Raw genomic sequence first — 27,262 nt, 5'->3', positions numbered from 1 at the left:
CAGAGTTTAGTATTTATTTTTACCTCAGCACCGTGTCATTTACCTTGCTAGGTCCTGGTTGCAGACCTGACCTCACTCACTCCCTGTCGATCTTCTAGAAGCCTCTCCAATACATTTACAACACAATGATTTTCCCCCAATGCAAAATTAGACAGCACTGTATCCAATCCTCTTATCCTCTCTTTAACATATGTACATAACAAGGAAAATATGGCCGACCTGTTCTATAATTTCATCTTTCTTAGTTTCGTGTGATGCTTCAACATGAGCATCAACATGTCTACATGAAGCAGAAAAGCGTTTTTAAGATTAGTATAATAAAGGAAATACTTTTTAATATGGTTTTCACATTTCCTGCCAACTCGATACGTGCTTTGGTCAGCAATTTACAAAGATATTGATTTTATTCTCTCGGTGAAAGGAGAGTTAAATTCTTCTAAACAAGTTTCACCTTGACCACCACTCCACTGTTTATTGTTTTGTGGGTGTCTGTTGGCTCTGCCCCACCCCCCTTCCCACCCACCCACCCACCCACCCTCCCCTCCCCCACACCTGATGCAGATGTGACGTCCCACCTCGGTGTGTGTATAAAATGTTTGATCCAGACCCAGTCATCACACCCTGTATCCAGCTCAGCTCTCCAGGCCTCCTAGACCCAGAGACCCGTCCACCATGCTGCTCCTCCAGACTCTGTGTCTGGGCCTGACCTGGGCTCTCTGCCTCGCCGCTCCGTAAGTAGACACATCCCCCTGATGCAGTCACTGCCATCTTCTTTAATAGTGCCCATCGAAAGTCGATGGGCTCCAACCTTAGATAGATCTCAATTAATTTGAGGTGCGCAACTGGTCATGTGTACATGCAAAACCTGAGCATGTGGCTACTGCAGTTCAATGTGTAGGGAGATTTTGATTCTACTGAGACTACTGTAGCTCCATACTGCATGTACCACAGATAACTCCATTCTTGTGATAACAGATCAGACTGTTTTTGATGTTCATGATGTTTTTATTTCAGACATCATGAACCCGGTCATGGAGGTGAGTAGGTCTACCCTTGGTACATGGCTGGTTTGTGGCTAAAATAGTTCTAGTTGTGTTTTTAATTATGTTTTACTTTAAGTCCTTTTAGTCCTTTTAAGTCCTTATTTAAGTCCTCTAAATGTTTTTATCAGGTGAACCTAAGAAACACAATCATGCTGAACATGCGGCTGTCCTCGACCGCTGTGAAGGCATAGAGATGGACGCTGCAGCTGTGAACGAGGAGGGAGTCCCCTACTTCTTTAAGGGTAGGCTACACGCTGGACCTGAAATCTCATTCATTTACAAGGGCTTAATCCGATTCCGTCTTGTCACCGGTTTCGCGATTTACTCGTCTGTGTTCAGGGCCAAAATAATATTTTTGATAGTAGAAACTTGCTTGGTCTAGTTGAGCTATACTAGGGAGATGCTCTAAGCCCATGTCTCTATCCTGTGCCAGCTGGCCATCTGTTCAAGGGTTTCCGTGGCAAAGCTGAGCTGGCGAACGCATCGTTTGCCGAGCTGGATGACTTTCACCACCTGGGCCACGTGGATGCGGCGTTTCGCATGCACTACGAGGACAACAAGACCCAGCACAACCATATGTTCTTCTTCTTGGTGAGGCCCTCTTGCTGCTTACATCCTGCTGCTAACATCTGAGTACATCGCTTGTAAGTGAACTGCTCGTGTCAGTGGTTTTCTTGAGGGTTTTGACTGGTCGGTGGTGGGCATCTGTGAAGCCCGCTGAAAAAAGGGCTGTCGTTGCAAATAAAATGTGTTTTGATCTGACATCCCATTTCATGAAAGGTTTGATATATTTCTAGGGTTGAATTTGAAGAGGGGTACGACTCAGCCCGTCCTTTCGAAAAGTATTTGACAAAAACCTTATCGGGGCAACATCAGCTTCTCATGCCTCTCACCTTCTGCTGCCGTACAGGACAACAAGGTGTTCAGCTACTACCAGCACAAACTGGAGGAGGGATATCCCAAGGACATCTCAGCGGTGTTCCCTGGCATCCCCGACCACCTGGATGCTGCGGTGGTGTGCCCCAAGCCCGAGTGTGACGAGGACTCCGTCATCTTCTTCAAGGGTACGTCTCGGACAAATGGAGGGGGAAAAAGCGACGGTTGTAAAATGTGTCCCGTAAAATCTCAGTAACTCTATAGCCTACATCCAACTGTATAACAGAACCTTTTATTTACTGTTTAACTTAGTTTTAGGGATTTTTTTATACAAATATTTAGCTGGTTTCATGAGCAGGTCATAGAGTTGTAAAGTTTTGTTTCCTGTGTGTATATAAATATATATAATATACATATTTATATATATCTACCCAGATGATGACATCTACCACTTCAACGTGAGGACCCAGGCGGTGGATGAGAAGGAGTTCAAGGGTATGCCCAACTGCACCTCTGCCTTTCGCTTCATGGATCACTACTACTGTTTCCACGGACACCAGTTCTCCAAGTTCGACCCCAAGACCGGCGAGGTGCATGGGAGGTACCCCAAGGAGGCTCGCGACTACTTCATGAGGTGCTCCAAGTTTGGTGAGTGGCTAAAAGAAGGCTGTGTGTGTGTTCTTGTGTGTGTGTGTTTGTGTGTGTAAAAGAGTTTCAGCGACAGGAGAGATTCGGAAAGTAAGACACGAAGACTAATCCAACAACCAGAGACGATTTAGGAAGTCAGAAACATATAAAAGACTCTTAACCAATCAGACGAGGCAGGTGACGTAAATGGTTCCGTCTGTGTGTTTTCAGCTGACGGTGCCGACCACGCTGACAGAGAGCGCTGCAGCAGAGCTCACCTGGATGCCATCACATCAGACGATGCAGGAAACGTCTACGCCTTCAGGGGTGGGTGTCCGTGTGTGGGTGGTCAATCTTCACCTGCAGAATTGTTACATTTCCTTATCTAAATTGTAACTTTTCCTTACCTAAACAGGAGGAACATTTCAAAATGTTGGTTTCTGCAGTGATTCTTGCAGCGTACTAGCCTACATGGTCTATAAAGAAAACATGTAACTTCTATGCTGTTTGACCCTCTCAGGCCACCATTATCTGCGTCAGGATGTAGGAAATGACAAGCTGCACTCTGAAAGCATCGAGAAGGCCTTCAAGGAGCTGCACAGCGAGGTGGACGCTGTCTTCTCATACATGGACAAACTCTACATGATCAAGGTGAGTTTTCTGATACACACGTGTCATGCACGTGTCATGCTTTCACACGGGTACACAGGCACACACACTCCTGCAAGCACTCATATGCGCAAGCACACAAACACATGCACGCGTCGCTGAACAGAGTCCTGTGCGTGTAGGATAAGATGGTGTACCTGTACAAAGTCGGGGAGCCCCACACCCTTCTGGAGGGGTACCCCAAACCCCTTGTGGAGGAGCTGGGACTGGAGGGTCCCGTGGACGCTGCCTTCATCTGCGAGGATCACATCGCCCACATCGTCAAAGGTAACTGGAACAGACCGACTGGCAGATACCAAGACCAGCTCTGGTACAACCAGCTGCAATAGCAGAAGAGCAATCGCAAAAGAGAGTGGGGAGCACTTTACATTAACGTTACATTAATTGCCATGTCACCACGCCGCAATATCTATTATAGCGACATTGTAGGTACATAGAACTGCTATCCGGAGCAATGAGAGTTATTTATATAACGATGATATGTAAACATGACCTGAATCACCACCGGGTCTTCTAAGCCCTCTTGCTGCTTCCTGATGACTATCCTCTTGCTCCTATCAGGTCAAACCGTCTACGACATAGACCTGAGGCTTCGAGTCCGTGTTCCTGTGGAAGAGGGCCTCCCTTTCACCCTCTTCAAGAAGGTCAACGCCAGCATGTGCGGTCCTGACGGCATCAAGATCATCGTGGGCAACCACTACTACCACTTTGAGAGCGTCAAGGTCATGCTCATGGCCCGGGCCCTTCCGGAACAGCACAGGGTTTCCCTGGAGCTGTTTGGCTGTGACCACTAGCTGGCTTCCACAACAACAACAAACCTATCATGGAAACGGGTCTTAGTGTCACAGTCTATCACGTTTCTTTCAACACATGCACACTGGTGTTCACATACGAGAAATGCTGTGCCTAAAACCTGCAGTAGAGCTCATCTTATGCTCTGTTACCTCTGTGATCTGTCTCATTCCTCCATCATACTGTTTCTGGGTCTCCTGCCTCTGCCACTCTCATGGAATGCTCTGCAGGGTTCTAGAGTGCTTGTCTCATGGAATGCTCTGCAGGGTTCTAGAGTGCTTGTCTCATGGAATGCTCTGCAGGGTTCTAGAGTGCTTGTCTCATGGAATGCTCTGCAGGGTTCTAGAGTGCTTGTCTCATGGAATGCTCTGCAGGGTTCTAGAGTGCTTGTCTTATGGAATGCTCTGCAGGGTTCTAGAGTGCTTGTCTTATGGAATGCTCTGCAGGGTTCTAGTGATTGGGTTTGTGTGGTCTTTTTAGTAGATGATGTATTGAACCACATGGAGAGTCTAAAATGGCTTCTAGTCTTATATCTCTGCTGCATTGTGCGCCGTGTTACACAATAAAGCTGAAATGGCAACAATGAACACCCTCGTCTGAACTGGTCATTTGAGTTTCTGTCATCATGAAATGTTGCGTAATTACAGAGACTCTGCTTACAGTTGGTTTATTTGAGGCTGTTTTTTCTACCCAATGGGCAGTACACAGTTGCAGGTATTCTAATAAACAAATTTTCAAACTGAATTGACTTTTACATTTTTATTTTGATGTCCGTTGCTGAGGTTTTTGTTCAGTGTTGCAGATATACTCTGGGAGAGCCTGAAGTATAACTGAATCCTTTAAATCATTGGAACACAAATATACTGTATGCATGAAAACATTTCCTCTTTTCAGTTGGCTTTAGGTAAAAATTCAAATGACAAAAAAAAACTCACAAAATGTAGTAAGAACTAATATATACTGTATGTATTTCATAGTGTCACGATGGGGAGCCTCTCTAGTCCTCTTCTGATGAGACAGAGGAGCAGGTGAAAATCTTCCTCATATGACGGAGGAGCCCCACAAACCTCAACAAACAAAGGGTGTACTTGCCTTATATTGGCAGAAAACACATGATATATCAATAGCAGTCTCATTCAATAGATTTTTAAAATACATTGTGTGTTATATTTATTTAACAGACAGTGACAGAAGAGGCAGGAAGAGAGACGGGAAAGAGATGCAGGGAACTGCCCAGGGTGGAATCGAATCCGGGCCCCCAGGTAAGGCCTTGGTTTATGCGGTACTTGCTCTTCCCCGGGAGACATTGGTGAACCTTCTGAATGGTTTTTAGGCAATAATACAGTCAGATTGGCGACTTTTCAAGTAATCAATTTCCTTTCTCATATACTTTATCTGCTGATCACACTCTATCTCCATCCTCATCAAGTCAGCCTTCTCCTTGTAACCCTGCTCCAGAAGAGCCTCATGCAACTTCATTTTATGATCTAGAGCCCTGTTTAACTCTTCCTGCTGTTGCCTAAATTCCTCCTTCATTTTCTCCTCCATCCTCCACATCTTGTCCTCATGGCTCCAGCGATCGTCCTCCATTTTGAGCACCATCTCTTCATGTTTCTCCTCTGCAGCTTTCTTCTCCTGCTCCAGCAAAGCAGCTCTCTCCTTCTCCGCTGGTGGAATCCAGAAAGAAAACATTTACGTTGACCATCGCAACTGCGGTTGTTAATGTAGAACACAGCATAAAACAAAACTATAACATTTAACGCTGAAACACTAATTTTGCCCACGTCATTCCCAATGATCAGATCATTGGAAGACAGTCCCTATGCAGGCTAGTTTCAGATTGAGAATTAAACTTTGGTTTGGTTTGGAAACTTCCTTGTTGTGGCCCCAAACTCAGCGGCAAAGGTCTTACCATGGATCCTCTTCTCGCTGTCAGTAAGTTTCTGGTCAGCTTGTAAGATGGAGTTGGACTCAACATTCTTCTCATTCAGGAACCGCTCCAGAACCTCCTCAGCCTGCAGAGACCAGACAGGAGCATGCTGCTTTAACGATCATTTAGAAATCTGAGTAAATATTGTGGTACAGTCCCATGATAAACGGTGATTAGCTCAAGTTCCTATGAAGCATATCACAAAGGAGAGTTTAAGGTATCGCTTCATCACAATTTTCGCACAGGGATTCCCATTCTTACCCGGATTCCTTTGTTGGGTGTGGAACGATACAATGCCACCAAGTTGTCGTGGAGATCACAGTAAAGCTGGTAGCCACCGGGTATGGCAAAGAACCCGTCCTGGATCTTCTGTGCGACCGGAGCGGAGAGATCCCTCAGCAGATCCTGACACCTCTTCTCTGAGGCTTCTTCATTTTGGGTTAGAAGTTCCTCATAGTGCTTTTTAATACCATTCTGGAAAATGTCAGATGAGCAACATTTTGAAAAACGGATTATGTTCTATGGCTGTAAATTCTCGATGCTGGTGTCATCTGTCTAGAGCGTCAAATGTGTACCAATCAAACTCTTACCCCCAGGGTTTTCAAGTATTCCCCATTTTCATCTTTGAAGGAATGGTTCATGAACTCTTGGGTGGCCTGCTGGTCAGCACGTTGGTGTTGATCTGACATCTGGTCCATGTCCACTGGGAACCGGGTCTTCAGCGGCTCCATGCAGCTCTGGTACAGCTTCAGCCCCTCCTCCACCGCTGCCTGGTTCTCTATCTGGGCCACGGCCAGCACCACGTTCTCCAGACAGGGAACTCCGCCCTGGGAGATGGTCTCTACGTACATTTTGACCAAGTGGCCAAGCCCTGCAAGCATTGACCTGTACTTCAGACTGACTGATTCCCATAGGCAAATCAGTAAGAATTAATCATGAAATGTGTATTGCATTATTTATCTCAGAGCAGCTCAACTGATTGGATTTTCTATTGACTATGTATGTTGAGTTGTAGTAGCTAGCTTATCTGACTTACTTCTTCCAGTAACTTCTACGCCCCCTTTGACAGTTTTCACACGGCTCATCTGGAAAATGTAGTTGCAGAAAGTGTCTGTGGTCTCCCTGAAGCCTTGGTAGAGTTTCTTCTCATCTATGGACTCCAGTCCGGACATGTGTTCATAGGAAGTAGGGGGCAGGAACACAAAACACTTGCGTGTGGGGAAGTAGTTGCGGATGCACTCTCGCGGGAGGTTGTAGTTAGTGGTCGTCTTGCCCTTACCTGTGAGAAGTTGGGTAACCAGCATGTTTAATTTGTTTAATTTGTAATTTGTTTAACTACATGCTCTAATGGTTCTCCCCATCAGCACTTATTTGCTTTTCACAATGTATGCTTGATGTTTGGCTACTCGCAATGTTTTGGGGCTATCTCGTTGTTATGACCTATACTCTTTTGTAAAGCTCTCTCTTGGAAGTCGCTTTGGATAAAAGCATCTGCTAAATGAATAAATGTAAATGTTAACATGATTAAAATAAATGATATACAGCACTTGGCAAAGGTACTTAACACACAAAGGTACTCAACAATAATATGACATAATTTATATCACCTCAACCCGTAATGAATACCTTTCTTGAGTTGCAGAGAGTGCTCCAGATACCTGTCTGCAGTCACCTCTTTACCATCAATATTGAGGTTTAGAGTGAAATCTCTGACTGCCCAGACAAAGTTAGGAAAGAACTGGAAAAACTGGGCATCCCCCCCCTCCTCCTCCTCCTCCTCACTGGATGAAGCATGGCTAGGGGACTTCACCTTGATTCTGTCCGACAGCTCAGTCACATATCTGGCATCTGGATAAGGATAAGAACAAGGAATGTTCAAGGAATAGGCAATGTTGTAAAATATGTACACTAGTGTACACTAGTTCCCCCATGGACCTGACCTTTGTCAGCAGTGGACATTAGGATCAGTTTCAGTCGGACTTGGTAAGAACAAATGTGTTCTTAAATCCCACTTATCCAGTTTTCACGAAGATTCTGGCATTCACCAATGTTTTCTTATTTGGGATTTGTTCTTCGGTAAGAACAGAATTTACGCACACCCAAGAGCACACAATTCTTACACACAATTGAGAGCTGACATGTTTGTGCAAAATAAGTAGTTATACCGTTTTCGTCCATTCTAATTAAAAATTGAATATTTCTCTCCTTTATAATTTTGCAACTAATAATTTTCATTATTTTACACACAATTATATGTTTGTTTGTTTTAATAAATACACACTACACTTACACTTCTGCTCATTTGTAAAGCACTTTGAATTGCCATCGTGTATGAATTGTGCTAGGCCTATATAAATAAACTAGCCTTGCTTTGCCTCAATTCATATCAATTATGTTAACGGGGAACCTTGCCATCCAATAATAAGTGACTGATAAAGGTATTTATAGTGTGACATCACCAGGGGACAGGTAGTGGAGGGATGTTACATCCCTGGACCAGAGAGGTGGCAACACCCCAAAATGGTGACAATGGCCCACACTACATCTCCCAGAATCCCTCACCAAGTGGACAGGTGTAGATGTGTGAGCCACCTAATTAAGTTAGGACTATAAAAGGGGGGGGGGGGGGGGAAGAGCAGGGGAAGAAACCAGAGAGACAAAGGCCACACGGCTGGTTAGTTTGGACCAGAGAGAAGCAGGTGGCATACTAAGCCCTGTTGGGTGAGTGAAGGACGGCTTTGAAGGGGAAAGTCATTTTTGTTTAACTTTTGTGGATTTTTGTTGTCTGTCTCAGGAACCTGCTTGAGTGGTGTTTTTGGTCTGCTCCTGGAAAATAAAGTGCCCTCTTCTTGTGGAACCTGTTTTTGCGTGGTCCTTCCCACCCTGTTGCACTGCCTCACTCTTGCCTGCTCTAGTCAGCCCTTCGCATGACGCTACAATAGGCTTAAAGTAGGCCTATTCCGCACACTAGGACCATAGGCGGAAATCCTGGGGGGGACAGGGAGGACACGACCCCCCCATCCTGTGAAAAATAGGATTTGTCTCCCCAAAAAAATCACTGTAAACATAAGGACATTTAAATAATATTAATAATATACATTTAACATATATTATTACAATGTAGGTGTGTTTCAGCAGTAATTTTGGTGTCCCCTTCAGGAATTGCTCTTGAGAAAATGTCATAATTGTCCCCCCCCAAATTGATAGCAGATTTTCGCCACTGACTAGGACTACACCACACAATTGTCGTATTTACTGCTTTGTATCCACCACTGACGCTACTAAATATGATGTGTCGTTTTTCTCTAACTTCTTGGAGCATTACCTCCACTTTAGAATTACAAAAGTTTTTCTTTCTTTTGGAGTCGTGGCCTCCACCATCTTTACCATGTCTTTTCGACATTTCTCTGAGTGTGCACACGGCCCTGCCATCTCATGCCCTTTTATGGGAATTAACGGGGCGTTTACCTATGCTAAATAGGAGCAAAGGGCACGAGCTTTCAACTTACGAAATATTGGGATTCATCATTCTAAGACCACACCTGCGAACAATTCTGCTGTTTAGGAACATGTCATGAATCACACGTAGACTTTTCTTAGGAACTTTCTTAAGAACAAATGTAAGAAATAACAAGGGAAGATATTGGTGAATGAGGCCCATTGTGTACAAGATTATTATTTCAGTTTCATTATGAAGGGAAAAACATCTGTTTCCTCTTCATCAAACCAACCACCCAAGGGAGTTTCCAAAGCAGACCATATCATGTTTATAAACTGGAAGGATACTGGAGGTTCTCCACAGCCTGGTTGTCTATGGTCCCTCGACTGTTATAGACCAGAGTGCTGCTGAGCAGAATAGCCAGGGAGAAAATCCAGGCATCGTTCTTGGAATCTCCCTGAGACAAAAATGCATTCAGTATTAGAGCCCCACATAGTGGTCTGTCTAAGGTAATATTTAGTTTTTTAATTATTTTTGTATTAACTATGTTGCACAGTGGTTCAGTCAGTGTAGCACCATTTTCTAATGTAGGGATGACTAGAGAGAGGAAATAGTCAATTTCCCCCCCTCACCTTCTCTACGTCCCCTAGTCCCTCTGTGTCCAGCAGCACCAGAGTGTGGTCAGCTTGTTTAGGATGAGGCATACACCACATCCAGATGCCCTTAGTCTTGGACTGTATGGTGGATCCCAGGGCAAATCCTGAAATTACAATAATTTAGAAAAATATCTAAATATAGACAATTAAAACAAACCTAGGCAAATTAAATGTACTTTAATACATTTGAACTTGTACAACTAAAAGTGAATTGCTCATGGGTACATACAATAGGCCTACTATTCTGTAACCACGCTCATAGTGTACTGACCGGTTTGCCCAGATTGGACTCCTTGCCTCCAGCCTTCCATATGCAACTGAGAGTTTCTCTTACATTATTATACCTGACATATGACAGTGTTTTTGTATTTTATTTTCAGTGGTGTAAAGAGTACTGAAAATGTGTACTTAAATACAAGTACCGTTACATTGCTCTGATAATACTCAATTACAAGTAAAAGTACAGGTGTTAAAAAAAGTACCTAAGAGTAAAATTACAAAATACTCTCCTCAAAAACTACTCAGAGTACTAGTTAATTTTTAGTTGGTGATAGTTAAAGAATTTTCTAAAAACAATCGGAGATCCATTGAGAAAATACTTACTTTCAACAACAACAAAATGTACCTTATTGATTAATGGTAAAGTGCGGGGGGGGGGGGGGGGGGATAAAATGAATATAAATTCCCGCATTAAATACAAAGCATCCTTATCACACTAGCATTTAATTATCACACCACACAATTACACCGCACTGAACTGTAAGTAGAGTTAAACAAAAGTTGCAAAAATGACCAAAATAACAAAACCTGTAATCAAATCAAAGATTGATGTAACCTGTAATCAAATAACGAATAGGCCTATCATTCACATCTTAGGCTACTGCTAAACCTAGCAGTCACGCGAAAGTGAATGATGAAAAAGAATTCTTTCTATTTTCTTTTCGAAGCGTATGTCTTGAGATCACGTGAAAAATTATCCAAAGACTCGGTTAGCAGATCACCACATCGCACACCAACCATTATCATTCACGTCTTACTATACTAAACATAGCAGTCACGCGAAAGAGAATGAGGTAGGCTATCTGTTTCCTCTACAAAACCTATGCAGGTCACGTGAAAAAGGATCCGAAGACTCATACCCGAAAACACAGTCAGGAGATGACCGAATAATTTTAGTTTCCTCGACTGAGCCTATGCAACTCCTGATGCGCAGCCGCGAGAAAATGAACTAATCACTTTTTGAGTGATTTGTTCTCGTTACTCCGGAGTCAGTTCAAAATGAACGAATCGTTCACGAACGACACATATGCCTACTAATTAGCATGCTGTCACCTTTCCAGTGGCGGATCTAAGGGGTGGCAAGGGGTGCCAGCTGCCACCCCAATCTTCCGCCCCTAAATAAAAACTTAAAAAAGTACATTACATAACATTTCAATAAATAATATTAATATTAGTGTTTAATTTAAACTACAATGTTATAGCCTAATCATTTATCGTAGAGTGTACCGTACCCCCCTACTTTGGGTTTGGATTCACCTCCAGGAGGCCACCCAACAACTTCCTACTGCCACCGCATTGCCACCCCGAATGAAAATCTCTAGATCCGCCCCTGCACCTTTCCTCACTCCGTAGCGTGAACAACTCCTCCAGGTGCGGCCAGGGGCACTCGGCCAGGGGCACTCAGATTGTATTTCTTTGTCATTTTCAATGACTTCATGGTGGCTGTCATTAATTTCCATCATGTGGTGGTTTGCTTCTCCAAACCTTCAGTTCTGTTCATAAATTAACTGTGCAATTACTACAATAAACTCTCTCTGAAATCTGGTGCAGCAGGGACTTTTTTTCGGTCCAAATAACTGGTTCATTTACGATCTTATATCTTTATTGGTTACTGAAATGCTGGAGAAATGTTTGAAAATTAATTCAAATTGTACGCTAGGCTACTCAGTAACGAATTGTGATTTTAAAAGTAGTAAAGTAGATTATTACGTAGCTTAATTTGTAGCCTAATTGTATTTGTAGGCTATTTAAGTAGGCCTACAGTACCCGAAAAAAACAACTTAATTAGCCCACAGTAACATGAGTAGGCCAATTTGTAATTTGTTACTTCCACCACTGTTTATTTTTTTGTTTTAATTACTTGGTCTGCACTCTGCTTGATTTACTCACCGTCATTCCTGCCAGCCAGCTTGTTCATGAGGTAAGACTTGCCCGTGCGGTACAACCCGACCACCGACACTACGACGACGCGCTGACGGATCTTCATAAGGTGGTCGATGGCATCTGGGACAGGTCGAAGCACACCATCCACGTTGTCGATGAGGCACATTGGTGAATCCATTGCTTAAATACTGTATCAATGAGAACCGAATTAGGTCCGGAATAGCTGTTAGTATAAGTGGTTTATCTCTCAAAATCACGAAAAAAATCCAAGTAGCTTAATCAAAACGACAAATATGTAAGCTTGGCTAATCACACGTTAGGTTGAAAACTTTTCGTACAGGCGAGTGAGGCAACTGAATTTGGTAGAAGACTTCTCTTAAGACGTCTGAAGCTGTGTGCAACAAAATATATTCTACTGCCGTGATATGAAACGCTGGGTAACACTGAAGTAGCTACAGAAACTCGATCCAGAACACTTTCATTTTCATTCATTCAAACATGTTAGTGCTCTATTGGATAGGGTTAGATATAGACTGGAAATACAGGAATGCTAATCATAGTTAGAGTCAGTGGCAATTTTAGACTCTTTTTAGGAGTGCTCAAGCACACCTACATTTCATCTCAGCACCCCTAAAAAAAATAATAATAAAGTAAAAAATGTAATTATTATGAATTATTATAATCTTAAATAAGTTTTAGTGCTCTAACATAAGAGTTTGCAAACGTGTCTGTTATTGGCAGATGACAAACAATTACAGGTTCAAAGGGCTTTAAACAGGTTTAATATCCAGTGTCGCCATGCACCTTTAATGTTGGTAGTCTGCCAGTAAAACCAAAGGAAAAGAAGTAGGTAGTGAATTTCTTGGCGCAGATTAATGTTGGTAGTCTGTCAGTAAAACCAAAGGAGAAGAAGTAGGTAGTTAATTTCATGGCGCAGATTAAGAACACAAGTCACATTCTCATTGGGGGCTGAGCCCCCCTAAAGGTCTGATCCTAGAATCGCCCCTGGTTAGAGTGATGCCATCTTCTGTTTATTACGCTGGGTAAACACTGAAGAAAGTACCGAAACTCCCGTCGATCCAGAACACTTTCATTTTCATTTATTCACGCATTTTAGTGCTCTATTGGGTTATATATAGACTGGAAATACAGGAATGCTAATCATAGGTCGAGTGAAAACATATTTTGTGTTGCCAACCTCTGTGTTCTGTAGAAACTATTTAATGATTAAGGAAATGCAGTTTAACTTGCAGTCATGGAACTCCAGCGAATGTCTTTTAGAAAGTAACTTAGCTTTGTGTTTTTCCTAGATAATATTAATAGAAGTTTATTAAATTGTGATGGTAACAAAGTATAGATAGAACTACATATAACTCAATACAAATCTGAAATGAATAAAACGCTCTTTATGCATGTATTTCTGTCCCTCATGAATATAATCATGCTCAGTTCTCTGTAACTTGGGATATTTCTCATAATAACAGCATCTCCTACTGGATCTTGAGAAGCTGGTCGCTTCATGTACCAGACTTGAGTACAGAAACGTCTCTTCATGTACCAGACCTGAGTACAGAAACACCTCTTCATGTACCAGACTTGAGTACAGAAACGTCTCTTCATGTACCAGACCTGAGTACAGAAACACCTCTTCATATACCAGACCTGAGTACAGAAACACCTCTTCATATACCAGGCCTGAGTACAGAAACGGCTCTTCATATACCAGACCTGAGTACAGAAACACCTCTTCATATACCAGGCCTGAGTACAGAAACGGCTCTTCATATACCAGACCTGAGTACAGAAACACCTCTTCATGTACCAGACCTGAGTACAGAAACACCTCTTCATGTACCAGACCTGAGTACAGAAACGTCTCTTCATGTACCAGACCTGAGTACAGAAACACTTCTTCATGTACCAGACCTGAGTACAGAAACACCTCTTCATATACCAGGCCTGAGTACAGAAACGGCTCTTCATATACCAGACCTGAGTACAGAAACACCTCTTCATGTACCAGACCTGAGTACAGAAACACCTCTTCATATACCAGACCTGAGTACAGAAACACCTCTTCATATACCAGACCTGAGTACAGAAACACTTTTTCATATACCAGACCTGAGTACAGAAAAATCATCAAAAGATTCTTCGTTAAGTGCAATCACACATAAAAACCTTGAACAAATAAATGGAACTTGCACCGTTACCGGTTTCTGAGCAAGATCCACTGTGAAGCTTTGACCCTTATGGCAGTCAGCTGTCACAAGTCCTGCAAGCCCGGCATCTTCATAAGACAAAAGGCCAAACCATCACTTTTATGATTAAAATATTGATCTATCTCCCTCCCTCCCTCCCTCTCACTCTCCCTCTCTCTCTCCCCCTCTCTCATACACACACACACAAACACTCATTCACAACAATCACAGATATACACAAATATGCACAGACATCTCTTTTGGAACTCCTGAGAGAAAGAAAAAGCATTTATTACTTGATGATGAAGCATTATTCTCCAGAGAGACACTCGGTGATGTCCTTCAGAGTAACAGAGGATGGAACCGCTCCTTGCTCCAGGAAGGACATGAATCGCCTCATGGTTGTTTTCTGGGAGATAGTTGTGTCAACGTCTACGCCAATCATCATAGATATAATGTCACTATATCAAGCACAGTGATACTGTTGCATTTGGTTTTTGGTTTAATACCACAATCTTACCTCATCCAGACATTAAAAAGCTGTTCCGTGAACTTCACAGGAGCATCTGGATCAATGGTGGGAAGATCCCAATTCATGGCTGTGTGGAAAGATTAACAAAAAAATCAAGACTACAGGGAGACAGATTTGCGTTCAGGTTTGGATATATTATGTTTTTAGATTATATCTAATAATTTGTTTATAAATATGCAGTTTTTGAGGATAGAAACAACCCACTACGGGAGACTGGTCTCCTGTTGAGACTCCAAACATCATGAATATACAGTTTTTACTAAGTACATTATTTTGTACATACTGTGGGCTATAACTTTATTGTAGATGTTAATTTTCCTTGCAGTAAACAACAAATTTGTAGGTTTGTCTTTTCTTGTTTCGGTAACTTTCGGTAATTTCTGCTCTGTTTGGTCAAATTCATGGCAACTTTAGAATGGAACGTTCGACATTGTGATTCATTTGTTGTGACAATGGTTTAGAATTCCATCAAACTTGATTGATCTTCTTAGGATTGTCATGGATACAAATAAATAAATAAAACGTTTTAGCACCCTAAAAGGTCAATATTTTATTGAGTTCATGTTAAAAGACACAATAGTTACCAACTAATATATTTTGTAATTGTTATTTAAAAATATGCATGTCACAATTATTGGTATTCCAAGAAACATTCAAAAACAAAATGGAAATTATGTGAATTTGCGTCAAGACATTACTGCAACTCAAACATAGGTAAAGACAATGAAGAAATTAAATTAAATGTGACAAAAGACTGTTGACATTTGTTGTCTTAAATCTGTAATGGATTCAAGTTTAATCTCCATGACGTTGCAGTAAGAGACAGGCTAGCAGTCAGCAGCAGGCACGGGTGGTCTGTATACTTGAGGAGTCAGTTTAGCCAATTCACAAAGGCTAAACATGTAAAACAGCACAAACAATGGGTGTACTTGCCTTATATTGGCAGATAATGTCTGGAACATCAACTGCAATCTTAATACATTTATTTTGATTTTTCAGCTCTAGATATTCGACAGAGACAGTGAAAGAATGACAGAGAGAGGAGGAAGAGAGAGCAGAGAAGACATGCAGGAGATGACCCTATGGTGCTGCCTCCTATATGGCTTTTAGGAAATAACACATTTTTTTTTCACCGCCTGAATGGGTTTCATAAACCTAGCCTTCAGCCCGGATACCTCCTGTTTTAACCCTGTTATTTCCATCCCCATTGCGTCAGCCTTCTCCTTGTGACCCTTGTCTAGAAGATCCCTCTGCTGCCTCAGCTTACATTCTAAAGCCATGTTGAACTCCTTCTGCTGTTGTTTAAACTCCTCATTCATTTTCTCCTCCATCTTCTTCATCTTCTTCTCCTGGCTCCTGCGATCGTCCTCCATTTTGAGCTCCATCTCTTCATATTTCTTCTCTGTAGCTTTCTTCTCCTGCTCCAGCAAAGCAGCTTTCTTCTTCTCCTCTGGTGGAATCCAGAAAGAAAACATTTACCATTTACCAGTTTACCATCACAGTTAAAGTGAGTTAAAAAACACAGCATAAAAGCAGAACTGTAAAATGATACGCTGAAACATTCATTTTGCTCACATCATTCCTGATGAACATCTCATTGGAAGACAGTTCCTATGCAGGCTAGTTTCAGATTGAGAATTAAACTTTGGTTTGGTTTGGAAACTTCCTTGTTGTGGCCCCAAACTCAGCGGCAAAGGTCTTACCATTGATCCTCTTCTCGCTGTCAGTAAGTTTCTGGTCAGCTTGTAAGATGGAGTTGGACTCAACACTCTTCTCCTTCAGGAACCGCTCCAGAACCTCCTCAGCCTGCAGAGACCAGACATGAGCAAGCTGCTTTAACGATCATTTAGAAATCTGAATAAATATTGTGGTACAGTCCCATGATAAACGGTGATAAGCTCAAGTTCCTATGAAGCATATCACAAAGGAGAGTTTAAAGTATCGCTTTTTCAAATTTTCCACACAGATTCACATTCTTACCCGGATTCCTTTGTTGGGTGTGGAACGATACAATGCCACCAAGTTGTCGTGGAGATCACAGTAAAGCTGGTAGCCACCGGGTTTGGCAAAGAACCCGTCCTGGATCTTCTGTGAGACCGGAGTGGAGAGATCCCTCAGCAGATCCTGACACTTCTTCTCTGAGGCTTCCCCATTTTGGGTCAGAAGTTCCTCGTAGTGCTTCGTAATACCATTCTGGAAGAGGTCAGACAAGAACAAAAAAACCACAACTAAAGTACACACATTGTATTGTAGTGTATCTAAGCAATAATCATTTTGCATTGCTCTTACGTGCAGGATTTCCCCGAAATCCCCATTTTCATCTTTGAAGGAACGGTTCATGAACTCTTGGGTGGCCTGCTGGTCAGCACATTGGTGTTGATCTGACATCTGGTCCATGTCCACTGGGAACCGGGTCTTCAGCGGCTCCATGCAGCTCTGGTACAGCTTCAGCCCCTCCTCCACCGCTGCCTGGTTCTCTATCTGGGCCACGGCCAGCACCACGTTCTCCAGACAGGGAACTTTTCCCTGGGAGATGGTCTCCACATACATCTTGACCAAGTGGCCAAGCACTGCAAGCATTGACCGATATTTCAGACTGACATATTCTTGAAGGTGTATTGCATTAATTGTCTTAGAGTAGCTCAACTGATTGAATTTTCTATTGACTATGTATGTTGTGCTGTAGTAGCTAGCTTATCTGACTTACTTCTACCAGTAACTCCTTGACCCCCTTTGACAGTTTTCACGCGGCTCATCTGGAAAATGTAGTTGCAGAAAGTGTCTGTGGTCTCCCTGAAGCCTTGGTAGAGCTCCTTCTCATCTATGGACTCCAGTCGGGACATGTTTGCAGAGGAAGTAGGGATCGGGAACACAAAGCACTTGCGTGTGGGGAAGTAATTGCGGATGCACTCTCGCGGGAGGTTGTAGTTCATGACCTTCGTATTTGTGGCCGTACCTGTGATAAGTATACAACATGTTAACTTGATTGAAATAAACGATTTACAGCCCTGCAAAAGTAAATTAACAAAACAATATTTCTTTAAATCAATAATAAAAAGGTAGTACTTCATTATCTGTATTCAGATTTCAATTAAGCTTTATCTCAGCTTTCCAGGAACTGTTTTGTTGAAGGTGGCTTTTTGCCTTGAGTTCTCCTTAAGTTTTAACAACAATAATATGCCCTATATCCCCTCCACCCATAATGAATACCTTTCTTGAGTTCCAGAGAGTGCTCCAGATACCCGTCTGCAGTCACGTCTTTACCATCAATGGTGAGGTTCAGAGTAAAATCTCTGACTGCCCAGACAAAGTTAGGAAAGAACTGGACAAACTGGGCATCCCCCCCCTCCTCCTCTTCCTCCTCACTGGATGAAGCATGGCTAGGGGACTTCACCTTGATTCTCTCTGACAGCTCCTTAACATAGCTGGCATCTGGATAAGGATAAGAACAGGGAATAATGATAGGCGATGTTTTAAAATATCTACACTAGTTTACACTAGCTCCCCCATGGACCTGACCTTTGTCAGCAGTGGATCTTAGTTTCAGTTTCGGTCTGACTTGGTTTGATCATGAGACACAGGGAGCAGACACACATTCCAGACTGTCAAGGACATTGTGTAAAAGAAATTCTCTTTCAGTTTCAAAATGAACAGACAAACATCCCCTTCCTCTTTATAAAACCACCAAGGGAGTTTCCAAAGCAGACCAGGGATATCATGTTTATAAGCTGGAAGGATACTGGAGGTTCTCCACAGCCTGGTTGTCTATGGTCCCTCGACTGTTATAGACCAGAGTGCTGCTGAGCAGAATAGCCAGGGAGAAAATCCAGGCATCGTTCTTGGAATCTCCCTAAGACAAAAATGCATTCAGTATTAGAGCCCCACACAGTGGCCTGTCTAAGGAAATCTTTTGTTTCAATTTTTTTTATAAAAACTATGTTACACAGTGGGCCTGAGACTGTGTCTGTATTGTTCTGCTTATGGTGAAATGACAAATAAAGCAAACTTGATATTGATTCTACATTTTCATCACCTGCAATTCTTTCATAATAAATGTACTGTACATGTAGCCTAAACACATTTGGAGAACTGTTAATACTTGTTTGTTTTGTCATTGTACATGGTTCAGTCATTGTAACACCATTTTCTAATGTAGGGATGACAAGAGAGGAAATAGTCCATTTTCCCCCTCACCTTCTCTACGTCCCCTAGTCCCTCTGTGTCCAGCAGCACCAGAGTGTGGTCAGCTTGTTTAGGATGAGGCACACACCACATCCAGATGCCCTTAGTCTTGGACTGTATGGTGGCTCCCAAAGCAAATCCTGAAATTACAATAATTTAGAAAAATATCAAAATACATACAATGAACATAAACAGACCCAGGCCAATTATATGAGGGGCCGTGTAGGACTTTAATACATTTGAACTTGTACAACTATAAGTGAATTGCTCATGGGTACACAATACTCTTACATTATTACCTGAAGTATAACAGTTTTTTTGTTTTTCATTTTTATTAGCAGGTCTGCACGATTTACTCACCGTCGTTCCTGCCAGCCAGCTTGTTCATGAGGTAAGACTTGCCGGTGCGGTACAACCCGACCACCGCCACTACGACGACGGGCTGACGGATCTTCATAAGGTGGTCGACGGCATCTGGGACAGGTCGAAGCACACCATCCACGTTGTCGATGAGGCACATTGGTAAATCCATTGCTTAAATATAGATGCGAGATTCTCTAATCACACGTTAGATTGCAAACTTCGTACAGACAATTTGCTAGTAGACCACAATTTGGTAGTAGCCCTGAATTTAAATTTCGTAGTATACCAATTTGGTAGTAGACCTCTGCTAAGACGTCTGAAGCTGTGCGCAACAAAATATTTTGTACTGCGGTGTTGTCGAACGCTGGATTAACAAGGAAGCACGGAAATGAGAGAGAGAGAGAGAGAGTGTGTGTGTGTGTGTGAGAGAGAGATGAACAATTGTTGTTTTCATGCCAATAAAGCCCTTTGAACTGAACGAGAGAGAGAGAGAGAGAGAGAGAGAGAGAGAGAGAGAGAGAGAGAGAGAGAGAGAGAGAGAGAGAGAGAGAGAGAGAGAGAGAGAGAGAGAGAGAGAGAGAAAAAAAAAAGAAAGAAAGAAAGAGAAAGAGAAAGAGAGAGAGAGAGAAAGAGAAAGAGAAAGAGAAAGAGAAGAGAGAGAGAGAGAGAGAGAGAGAGAGAGAGAGAGAGAAAGAGAAAGAGAGAGAGAAAGAGACACACAAACAGCTCAGTTTTTACACTTGAGCGACCACACCCCCGGATTAACCAACTACATTTGTTTGGGGTTACAAACTGATTATCATGTCGTGTTACAACTTTATTCGCACACACAATAAACAATGGGCGACTATTAAAATATAATGCACTCAATGCCCCCCTTCCCCCTCCAGCCCCCCCCCCCCATGCCCCAATTTGTGTCTCTCCTTAACTTACCAAACCTCTTGTTTTTTTTAACAAAATATTTTTCGCAGACATTCAGGAAGGATACTTGGTGTTAAATGTGTATTTGTATGAAGACTCTCTGCAAGACGAAGTACTAAAGTGGCAGCAAACCTTTCCTGAAGGTTTCCCTCCCTTTAGACAGTTAACATTTAGCAGACGCTCTTATCCAGAGCGACTTACAGTAAGTACTGGGACATTCACCCCAAGTAGGGTGAAGTGCCTTGCCCAAGGACACAACGTCAATTGACACGGCCAGGAATAGAACCTGCAACCTTCTGATTACTAATCCGATTCCCTAACCGCTCAGCCACCTGACTCCCTAGACATTCTAACTGTCTTACTGTTGAAATGCAGCTAGAGGATCATGAGTAAACCCTCTCTATTAAATCATCCAAGAGACTAGGTTGGAGGATAGTGTAGCTAACGAGGGTGCTTTGGGAATAGAGGCTAACTAAACTGTAGGGTACTGTGTGCGATTGCAGGATGCCACTAAGGCAGAGCAGACTTCCCTGGGTGGTGCAGAATAGCGTTATCTTTGGTAAACAGGTCTGCTGGTGTAGCTAACAAGAACGCACAGGGAGAAACACAGCACCTCGTTGGAACCAGGGAAGAGATGATGCAAGTTCTGCCTGAGAAGAATTAAAACTTAAAATTAAAAGACAGAGAAAGGCGAATTTTGTGGTTTCAAAGTTGATGATGAATACTGTTTGTATGTCGCTTTGGAAAACATCAGACAAACATGACCACAATATCTACTCTCAAAGATATTGAAATACTGCAATTGAAATGGTCTGTAGCTTTTGCTTTGAGTGGTGCGTGAAAATTAAATGTTCCTAACACGATTATTTTCTATGTAAAACGACTGTATCTTGGTTGGGGAATGACAACCCTTAGTGAATACAGTACAAAAAAAGAAATTATGGGATGTTTATCATTAATTTAAAGTATCCACAGGACAAAATACCAATCCGACTAAAAACCTACGTCCACTTACACATGGTGGCGCTAGTACGGTATCCATGCCACACAATCCCAAAACGGCAGAAGAATTTACCGTAATATGTCTACACTTGTGCATTGAATTATTTTACAATGTAGGCTAACAGTGTACAACCAAAACACAGAGGTATCTTTACATAATGTTACGACAATGAAACTTGACAGTTTATTAGATTTCTTTAAAGACATGTTAAATAATTTACCTGACAGTGCCATTAAAGGGAAATGTTGACAGATGCTTTAAATGTCTTGATTTATTTTAAAAAGTAATTGTATTTTTAAGGCATCGTACGTCAACGTGACCTTGCATGTGACGCTGCTGCCCCCTCGCTGACAGCTGTCCAACGTGTGGTGCAGTTTTGTCACACCGAAGTTGTACGGTTTGATCAAAATGTTTGCATTAAGATCACAAGCATTCAAATCAGCGGCATACCTGTTGAAAACACAAACTATAAATGCGGGATTCCACACGGGCGCCACCTGCTACGGGGCTAAAGTTGCAGTTGTAAGTAGCCTACTAGCTGGTAGCCATAGTTAGCTGGATCCACCTACCAAACTGCTTGTACTGTAACTAAAACCACTGATTGTAGTACAGCTTTCCTTGACAAACTAAATTAATCCACCCACACGAGTATATTATATTGACAGGTGCTGTCAGGCTGTGGCGTGTATGATGGAACTGAAATCCACGAAGCATCAGCGTGAGTGACGGCCTTTTCTGATTATATTCAAATGACTTGCAGTCAGATCAAACGGAAATGTGGCCTATTCAGGCACTACTTTGCGTTACCATACACTGCTAGATACATTCACCACAGCTTAGAGCAAACTTGACTCTCAGATGGTTTGTTTGAGACGGTTTGTTTTGTAATTCTCAGGATCCTGGTGCATCTGAGCAGGGGGTGGAGCCGAGGTCCAGATGTATGCCCCTGACGTCTCCCAGATGCACGTGATTGACCACAGCAAGGGCCAGCCGGCAGAGGAGTCCAGAAACGTCCTGACGGAGTCTGCTCGTATCGCCCGGGGCAACGTCATAGACCTGGCCAAGCTGAGCGTCACCAACCATGATGCTGTCATCTTCCCAGGGGGCTTTGGGGCTGCAAAGAATCTGTAAGTGTCTCAACTTTGTTGTTTTCTGGGTTTCGATTCACAAGTCTAATTGGACTGATTTACCTCATTCTAAATGGAGAAACTAGTGGAGAATTTTAGGCTGACGCTTGATTCCCTGACGTTCTTCCCTGGTCTGACCTTTGGTTGTTCTTCAGGTCGACGTTTGCGGTGGACGGGCCAGACTTCAAGGTGAACCAGGATGTTGAGCGCGTCGTCAAGGAGTTCCACAAAGCAGGCAAACCCATTGGGTAAGTGGATTATTATCACACTGCTGTAGCTCTCTCTCCCTGCGAATGAACACAGGTGGCGCCAAGGACCTGTAGAGACTGAGAGCCCTTGATATGCCATGCTTTCTACCTCAAATCAATAGTTTTTTTATTGGCATGAAGTTGTTTGTAAAAAAAAAATAAAATCTTCACAAATTTGTTTTTTTTCCCCTCCCTCCCTCCCCTCCCTCCCTCCCTCCCTCCCTCCCTCCCTCCCTCCCTCCCTCCCTCCCCTCCTCCCTCCCTCCCCTCCCTCCCTCCCTCCCCTCCCCTCCCTCCCCTCCCCCCCTCCCTCCCACCCACCCACCCACCCACCCTCCCTACCCTCCCTCCCTCCCTCCCCACCCAGACTCTGCTGCATCTCTCCAGTGCTGGCGCGAAGCTGCTTCCAGGTGTGGAAGTCACGGTGGCCACGAGGAGGAGGAGGGGGGCCGCTGGCCCTACGCTGGCACGGCCCAGGCCATCAAGGCTCTCGGGGCCAGACACTGTGTCAAGGAGGTCACCATATCCTTCACCTCTGGTCAGCCAGGATGACAGCCCGTCTGGCCTTCTCACATTACAGCGTAGAGTCGTTTGGGGGTAGGGTCGTTTCTGTGTGGTTGGCTTGGATATGAGCATGTTTGAGTTTCTCTAGGGCGTGACGGTATTGATGTTGTGAAGTTTTGTACGTAGCGTTGTGTCGTTCACAAGGGGGTTATTGCCAAATCAGCCACTTCTCCCTTGTGTTTGTGTGTTGACCCTTGACCTTTGTGAGTCACGAGGTCCATGTGGACCAGAAGAACAAGGTGGTGACATCACCAAGCCTTCATGTGCGACACACAGCTGCATCACATCTTCGACGGCATCGGAGCCATGGTGACCGACGTCCTGAAACTCAGCGGAAATGAAGCACGGAGAGAGAGAGACGCCAGCTCTAGTTCGGTGTCTAAGAGGACAGGAGAATGTCAGTTCATATCGACCAAACGTCAAGCTCTGTTCTACAGGTCGGTTATACCGTAAAACATGTTCATTTAAGTAGAATGAGTGTTTTGTCAGTTGCAGGTCTTGACTAAAGTAGTCTCTTAAGCTTGATAATCAGTCGATTATGTGAATAATTTTGTTAAATTCTTGATGATCTGTTTTAAATTTGGACTCACATTGTCTTCAGGACTTGTGTATTAAGAGACTAAATCCATCATGTTTGATATTGTGGCATTACCTATGTATCCACTAGAGGGCGATCAAAGACCATCAGTACATCAGTGCAAACTCGTTGCAGGTCCTCTATCATATCCAGTCCAAATCCAACCGAGCCAGCAAAGTGTTTCTGGGTAAATAAGCTATAAAGAGTACAGAAATGTGATTTCATGAACCATGTTTCCTTAAAGCAGGAAGTAGATTTGCACTAAGAGAAGAGCTTCAAGTCGAGAGTGTATTTTTTCCTGATGTCAAAGACGACAGAGACTTTGTATAGGTGAACGTTTGAACAATAAAACAGTGAGAAAATTAACGTGTTAAGTTTTTGTTTACCTGGAGCTGTCTTTTACACGACTGCTGTAGAAAGAGGATTAGAGTTTTTGTAGTCTGACTCAAGGGGTCTGACAAGACGTGTGTGTCTGTGTGTGTGTGTGTGTGTGTGTGTGTGTGTGTGTGTGTTGGCATGCCCCACATTCCCACATGCAAAGCATCATAACCTAATTCTCACAAACAGAGAAATAGCATCAATGCTAATTTAGTTTGTCTGCTGATTCATTGGGTCATGGCGCTGAGTGATACTTGGGGAGGAGAGGGGGGGGGGAAATACTGTTTATTGAGGAATACATGGTTCTCTGAGACGTCCGTTCATCGGATGTTCTGTGATTCTCTAACACGACCGTCTGGAGGGTTGAGAATATCCAGGGAGTCAGTGGACGTAGAAAAGGCAGCTTTTCCCTCAGACTCCAGACCGCTGCAGAGGAATGTGCTAATCAGACTGTGTGTCCAGTGAGCGGACGAGAGCGAGGGATGATGGTCATGGGCGGGGCCTCCAGGCAGTGATTGACAGGTGCTCTGAGGCGAGCTCACCCTCTTGTGAGGCGATGGGGACCTGTGAGGAGGGTGGGGTCGCAACCCATCACCTCTACCTCAGCACCTGTCTCCCTCCTCCAACCCCATCACCTCTACCTCAGCACCCGTCCTCCCTCCTCCAACCCCATCACCTCTACCTCAGCACCCGTCTCCCTCCTCCAACCCCATCACCTCTACCTCAGCACCCGTCTCCCTCCTCCAACCCCATCACCTCTACCTCAGCACCCGTCTCCCTCCTCCAACCCCATCACCTCTACCTCAGCACCCGTCTCCCTCCTCCTAATCTCCCCTTTCACATCTGGGGCGGAACGTTACGTGGTATTTGTGGGGAAAACCTTCGATTGTCTTCTCGCACATCCATTACAAGAAAGCAGTCAGACAGACAGGAAATGACATACTCGGTATTCAACCCCTGCTTGCTCACCAGCTGGGGACGTGTTTGCGTGTTCGAGGACGAAGAGAAATCCTGTGACGCTCTGAACTTTCACCCGACCGCGAGGGAGATTTACGTTGGATTTCACATTTATCATTCAGTAAATTCTTTTATTTGAAATTCCAAATCCATCAAGCATTTACCTGCAATGGTTCGTTTGGGTGTTTTACCATCCCTCTCACATGGATGGTATGGTCCAGATAGCCCCCTGGACACCCTTCTCCCAGGGGAGCTGATGTTGGGGTCTCACTAGGCCCCACGGGGGGCGTGAAGCCCCCAAACAGGATTAGCGGTGGAGGCAGGCTCCAGCCCGGGTGTCGTATGGCACCACGCTACACTGGACCCTCTCAGACCACACCCCAGCGACACTGTCATTTCCTGAGAGGTGCTCCCTTCCACACACTCACACACACACACACACACACACTCACTCACAAACACACACACACACGCTCTCGCACACACACACACACACACACACACACACACACACACACACACACACACACACACACACACACACACACACACACACACACACTCACACACACACACACACTCACACACACACACACTCACTCACAAACACACACACACACACACACACACTCACTCACAAACACACACACGCTCTCGCACACTCACACACACACACTCACTCACAAACACACACGCTCTCGCACACTCACAAACACACACGCTCTCACACACACGCTCTCTCACACACACACACCCTCAAGCAGAACAGACACTTCACGCTCAAGGATACACTCTGTCCACCGATGTTGGGTGATTCTCCTCTTAATGAGTCCCAACAGGAGGTGTATTGGGTCCAACAGGAGGTGTGTTGGGTCCATTCGTGGTCAGGACCCCCAGACCAGTCAGAAAGACGCCCCTGCCAAGCATGAGCAGGTTCACCCCCCCACCGAGTCAATCTGCTGCTACAACAGAGGAACAGGGACTGTTTGAAGTTGTTGACGTTTTAGAGATAGTGATTTTCCCTGTAATATCTCAAATTTGTTTTGATGGACCAGAATTACCATCCATATTTTACCATCCATAAAAAGTGTATCTGAAAGTGTATCTGAAGACATTACAAGACTAGTTTTAGGTCTCTTCGTAATACAAACACGTTAACTCACGAAAACAATTTCTACAACTTCTGAAGTTTATTATTTTTAATGCAACCAAATTCAAGTTTTCAAACGGGCTGGGCTGCGATGCGATGCGGGGACCCAGCTAGAGGCGTCCTGTGAGGCCCAGTGTTAGACCAGGACACCTAGTTACTCTGTTCCCATGAGCCAGGCTCTGCTGAAGGGGCATTCTCTCCCTGCCCCCTGCCCCTCTTCACTAGTCCAGCAGAGCTCTGTAAACAAGACCCTGGGTCCAGCCAATTTGTCTGGACAAATGTGAGGATTTGGGGCCACCGCAGCCTTCACAGGGAGAGAAGTGTTAAGTGTTTGTGTGCGAGCACCCTCCTACCTCGACGCCCCCCCGTTTCCCAAAGTTAGTCCATTCACCCTGGAGGGTGGGTCGAAACTTGAACCTGACATGGTGGACCTGTCCAATAGCAGTGTGAAGAATGGAATTTCGTTTCTCTCTCTCTCTCTCTCTACCACAATCACTCCATCACTCGTTTCTGTTTCTGACTTCCTCTCTCTCCTCTCCTTCCCAATCCTGTCGCCCAGTTAAACAGTACACAATAGTACCGGTCCCATTATGTCTGCATGGTGTAAAAAATTGTACAATTTTTTTTTTCCATTCATTTTCCTTGCTCTCGTTCCTAGCTCAGAGGACATGGTCGGGCGGGGAGGGGGGGGGGTGGGGGGGGGGGGGGGTGTTAGTGGTGGGGATTATGGGGGGGTGGTGACGGGTGAGGGTGGGGGGGGGTATCCAGGGGGCGTCCCCTTTACCTCTAGCCCTTGGCAACAATAGGGAGGGCCGGTGCATTAGTGTACAAGTGGGGCTCTGACACAATCTACTGGTCAGAGAA

At 44.0% G+C, this 27,262-nt stretch overlaps 4 protein-coding genes across 4 annotated transcripts; 2 read left to right on the top strand and 2 right to left on the bottom strand.

Annotated features, from left to right (window-relative positions):
* Window positions 1-657: 657 nt before the first annotated feature.
* Window positions 658-4,594, top strand: LOC136958572 (hemopexin-like). The gene is made up of 10 exons (XM_067252579.1): window positions 658-731; window positions 1,015-1,037; window positions 1,172-1,285; window positions 1,477-1,634; window positions 1,954-2,107; window positions 2,355-2,567; window positions 2,778-2,873; window positions 3,067-3,197; window positions 3,338-3,482; window positions 3,777-4,594. Exons 1-10 carry the CDS (start codon window positions 673-675, stop codon window positions 4,007-4,009), a joined length of 1,326 nt encoding a protein of 441 aa, XP_067108680.1. The 5' UTR covers window positions 658-672; the 3' UTR covers window positions 4,010-4,594.
* A 73-nt stretch (window positions 4,595-4,667) lies between these two features.
* On the bottom strand, window positions 4,668-12,373 carry LOC136958565 (guanylate-binding protein 1-like). Its single transcript, XM_067252566.1, has 9 exons — window positions 12,202-12,373; window positions 10,009-10,136; window positions 9,724-9,833; window positions 7,564-7,778; window positions 6,974-7,216; window positions 6,528-6,808; window positions 6,199-6,411; window positions 5,920-6,022; window positions 4,668-5,674 (listed from the first exon to the last, which is right to left on the bottom strand). Exons 1-9 carry the CDS (start codon window positions 12,371-12,373, stop codon window positions 5,337-5,339), a joined length of 1,803 nt encoding a protein of 600 aa, XP_067108667.1. The 3' UTR covers window positions 4,668-5,336.
* A 3,079-nt stretch (window positions 12,374-15,452) lies between these two features.
* Window positions 15,453-19,856, bottom strand: LOC136958715 (guanylate-binding protein 1-like). The gene is made up of 9 exons (XM_067252802.1): window positions 19,471-19,856; window positions 19,123-19,250; window positions 18,669-18,778; window positions 18,139-18,353; window positions 17,636-17,884; window positions 17,218-17,498; window positions 16,909-17,121; window positions 16,632-16,734; window positions 15,453-16,378 (listed from the first exon to the last, which is right to left on the bottom strand). The coding sequence occupies exons 1-9, from the start codon at window positions 19,640-19,642 to the stop codon at window positions 16,035-16,037; spliced, it is 1,815 nt and encodes a 604-aa protein (XP_067108903.1). The 5' UTR covers window positions 19,643-19,856; the 3' UTR covers window positions 15,453-16,034.
* A 1,892-nt stretch (window positions 19,857-21,748) lies between these two features.
* gatd3 (glutamine amidotransferase class 1 domain containing 3) lies at window positions 21,749-23,939 on the top strand. Its single transcript, XM_067256228.1, is given in 10 exon segments — window positions 21,749-21,919; window positions 22,063-22,115; window positions 22,293-22,314; window positions 22,316-22,524; window positions 22,680-22,772; window positions 23,140-23,162; window positions 23,165-23,194; window positions 23,197-23,294; window positions 23,549-23,590; window positions 23,592-23,939. Coding segments are annotated over 10 exon segments (882 nt in total). The 5' UTR covers window positions 21,749-21,805; the 3' UTR covers window positions 23,790-23,939.
* The last annotated feature ends 3,323 nt before the right edge of the window (window positions 23,940-27,262 follow it).

This window comes from Osmerus mordax, chromosome 2 (assembly GCF_038355195.1).
Source record: "Osmerus mordax isolate fOsmMor3 chromosome 2, fOsmMor3.pri, whole genome shotgun sequence".
Classification (NCBI taxonomy): domain Eukaryota; kingdom Metazoa; phylum Chordata; class Actinopteri; order Osmeriformes; family Osmeridae; genus Osmerus; species Osmerus mordax.
This window is presented reverse-complemented; position numbering and strand designations above follow the sequence as displayed.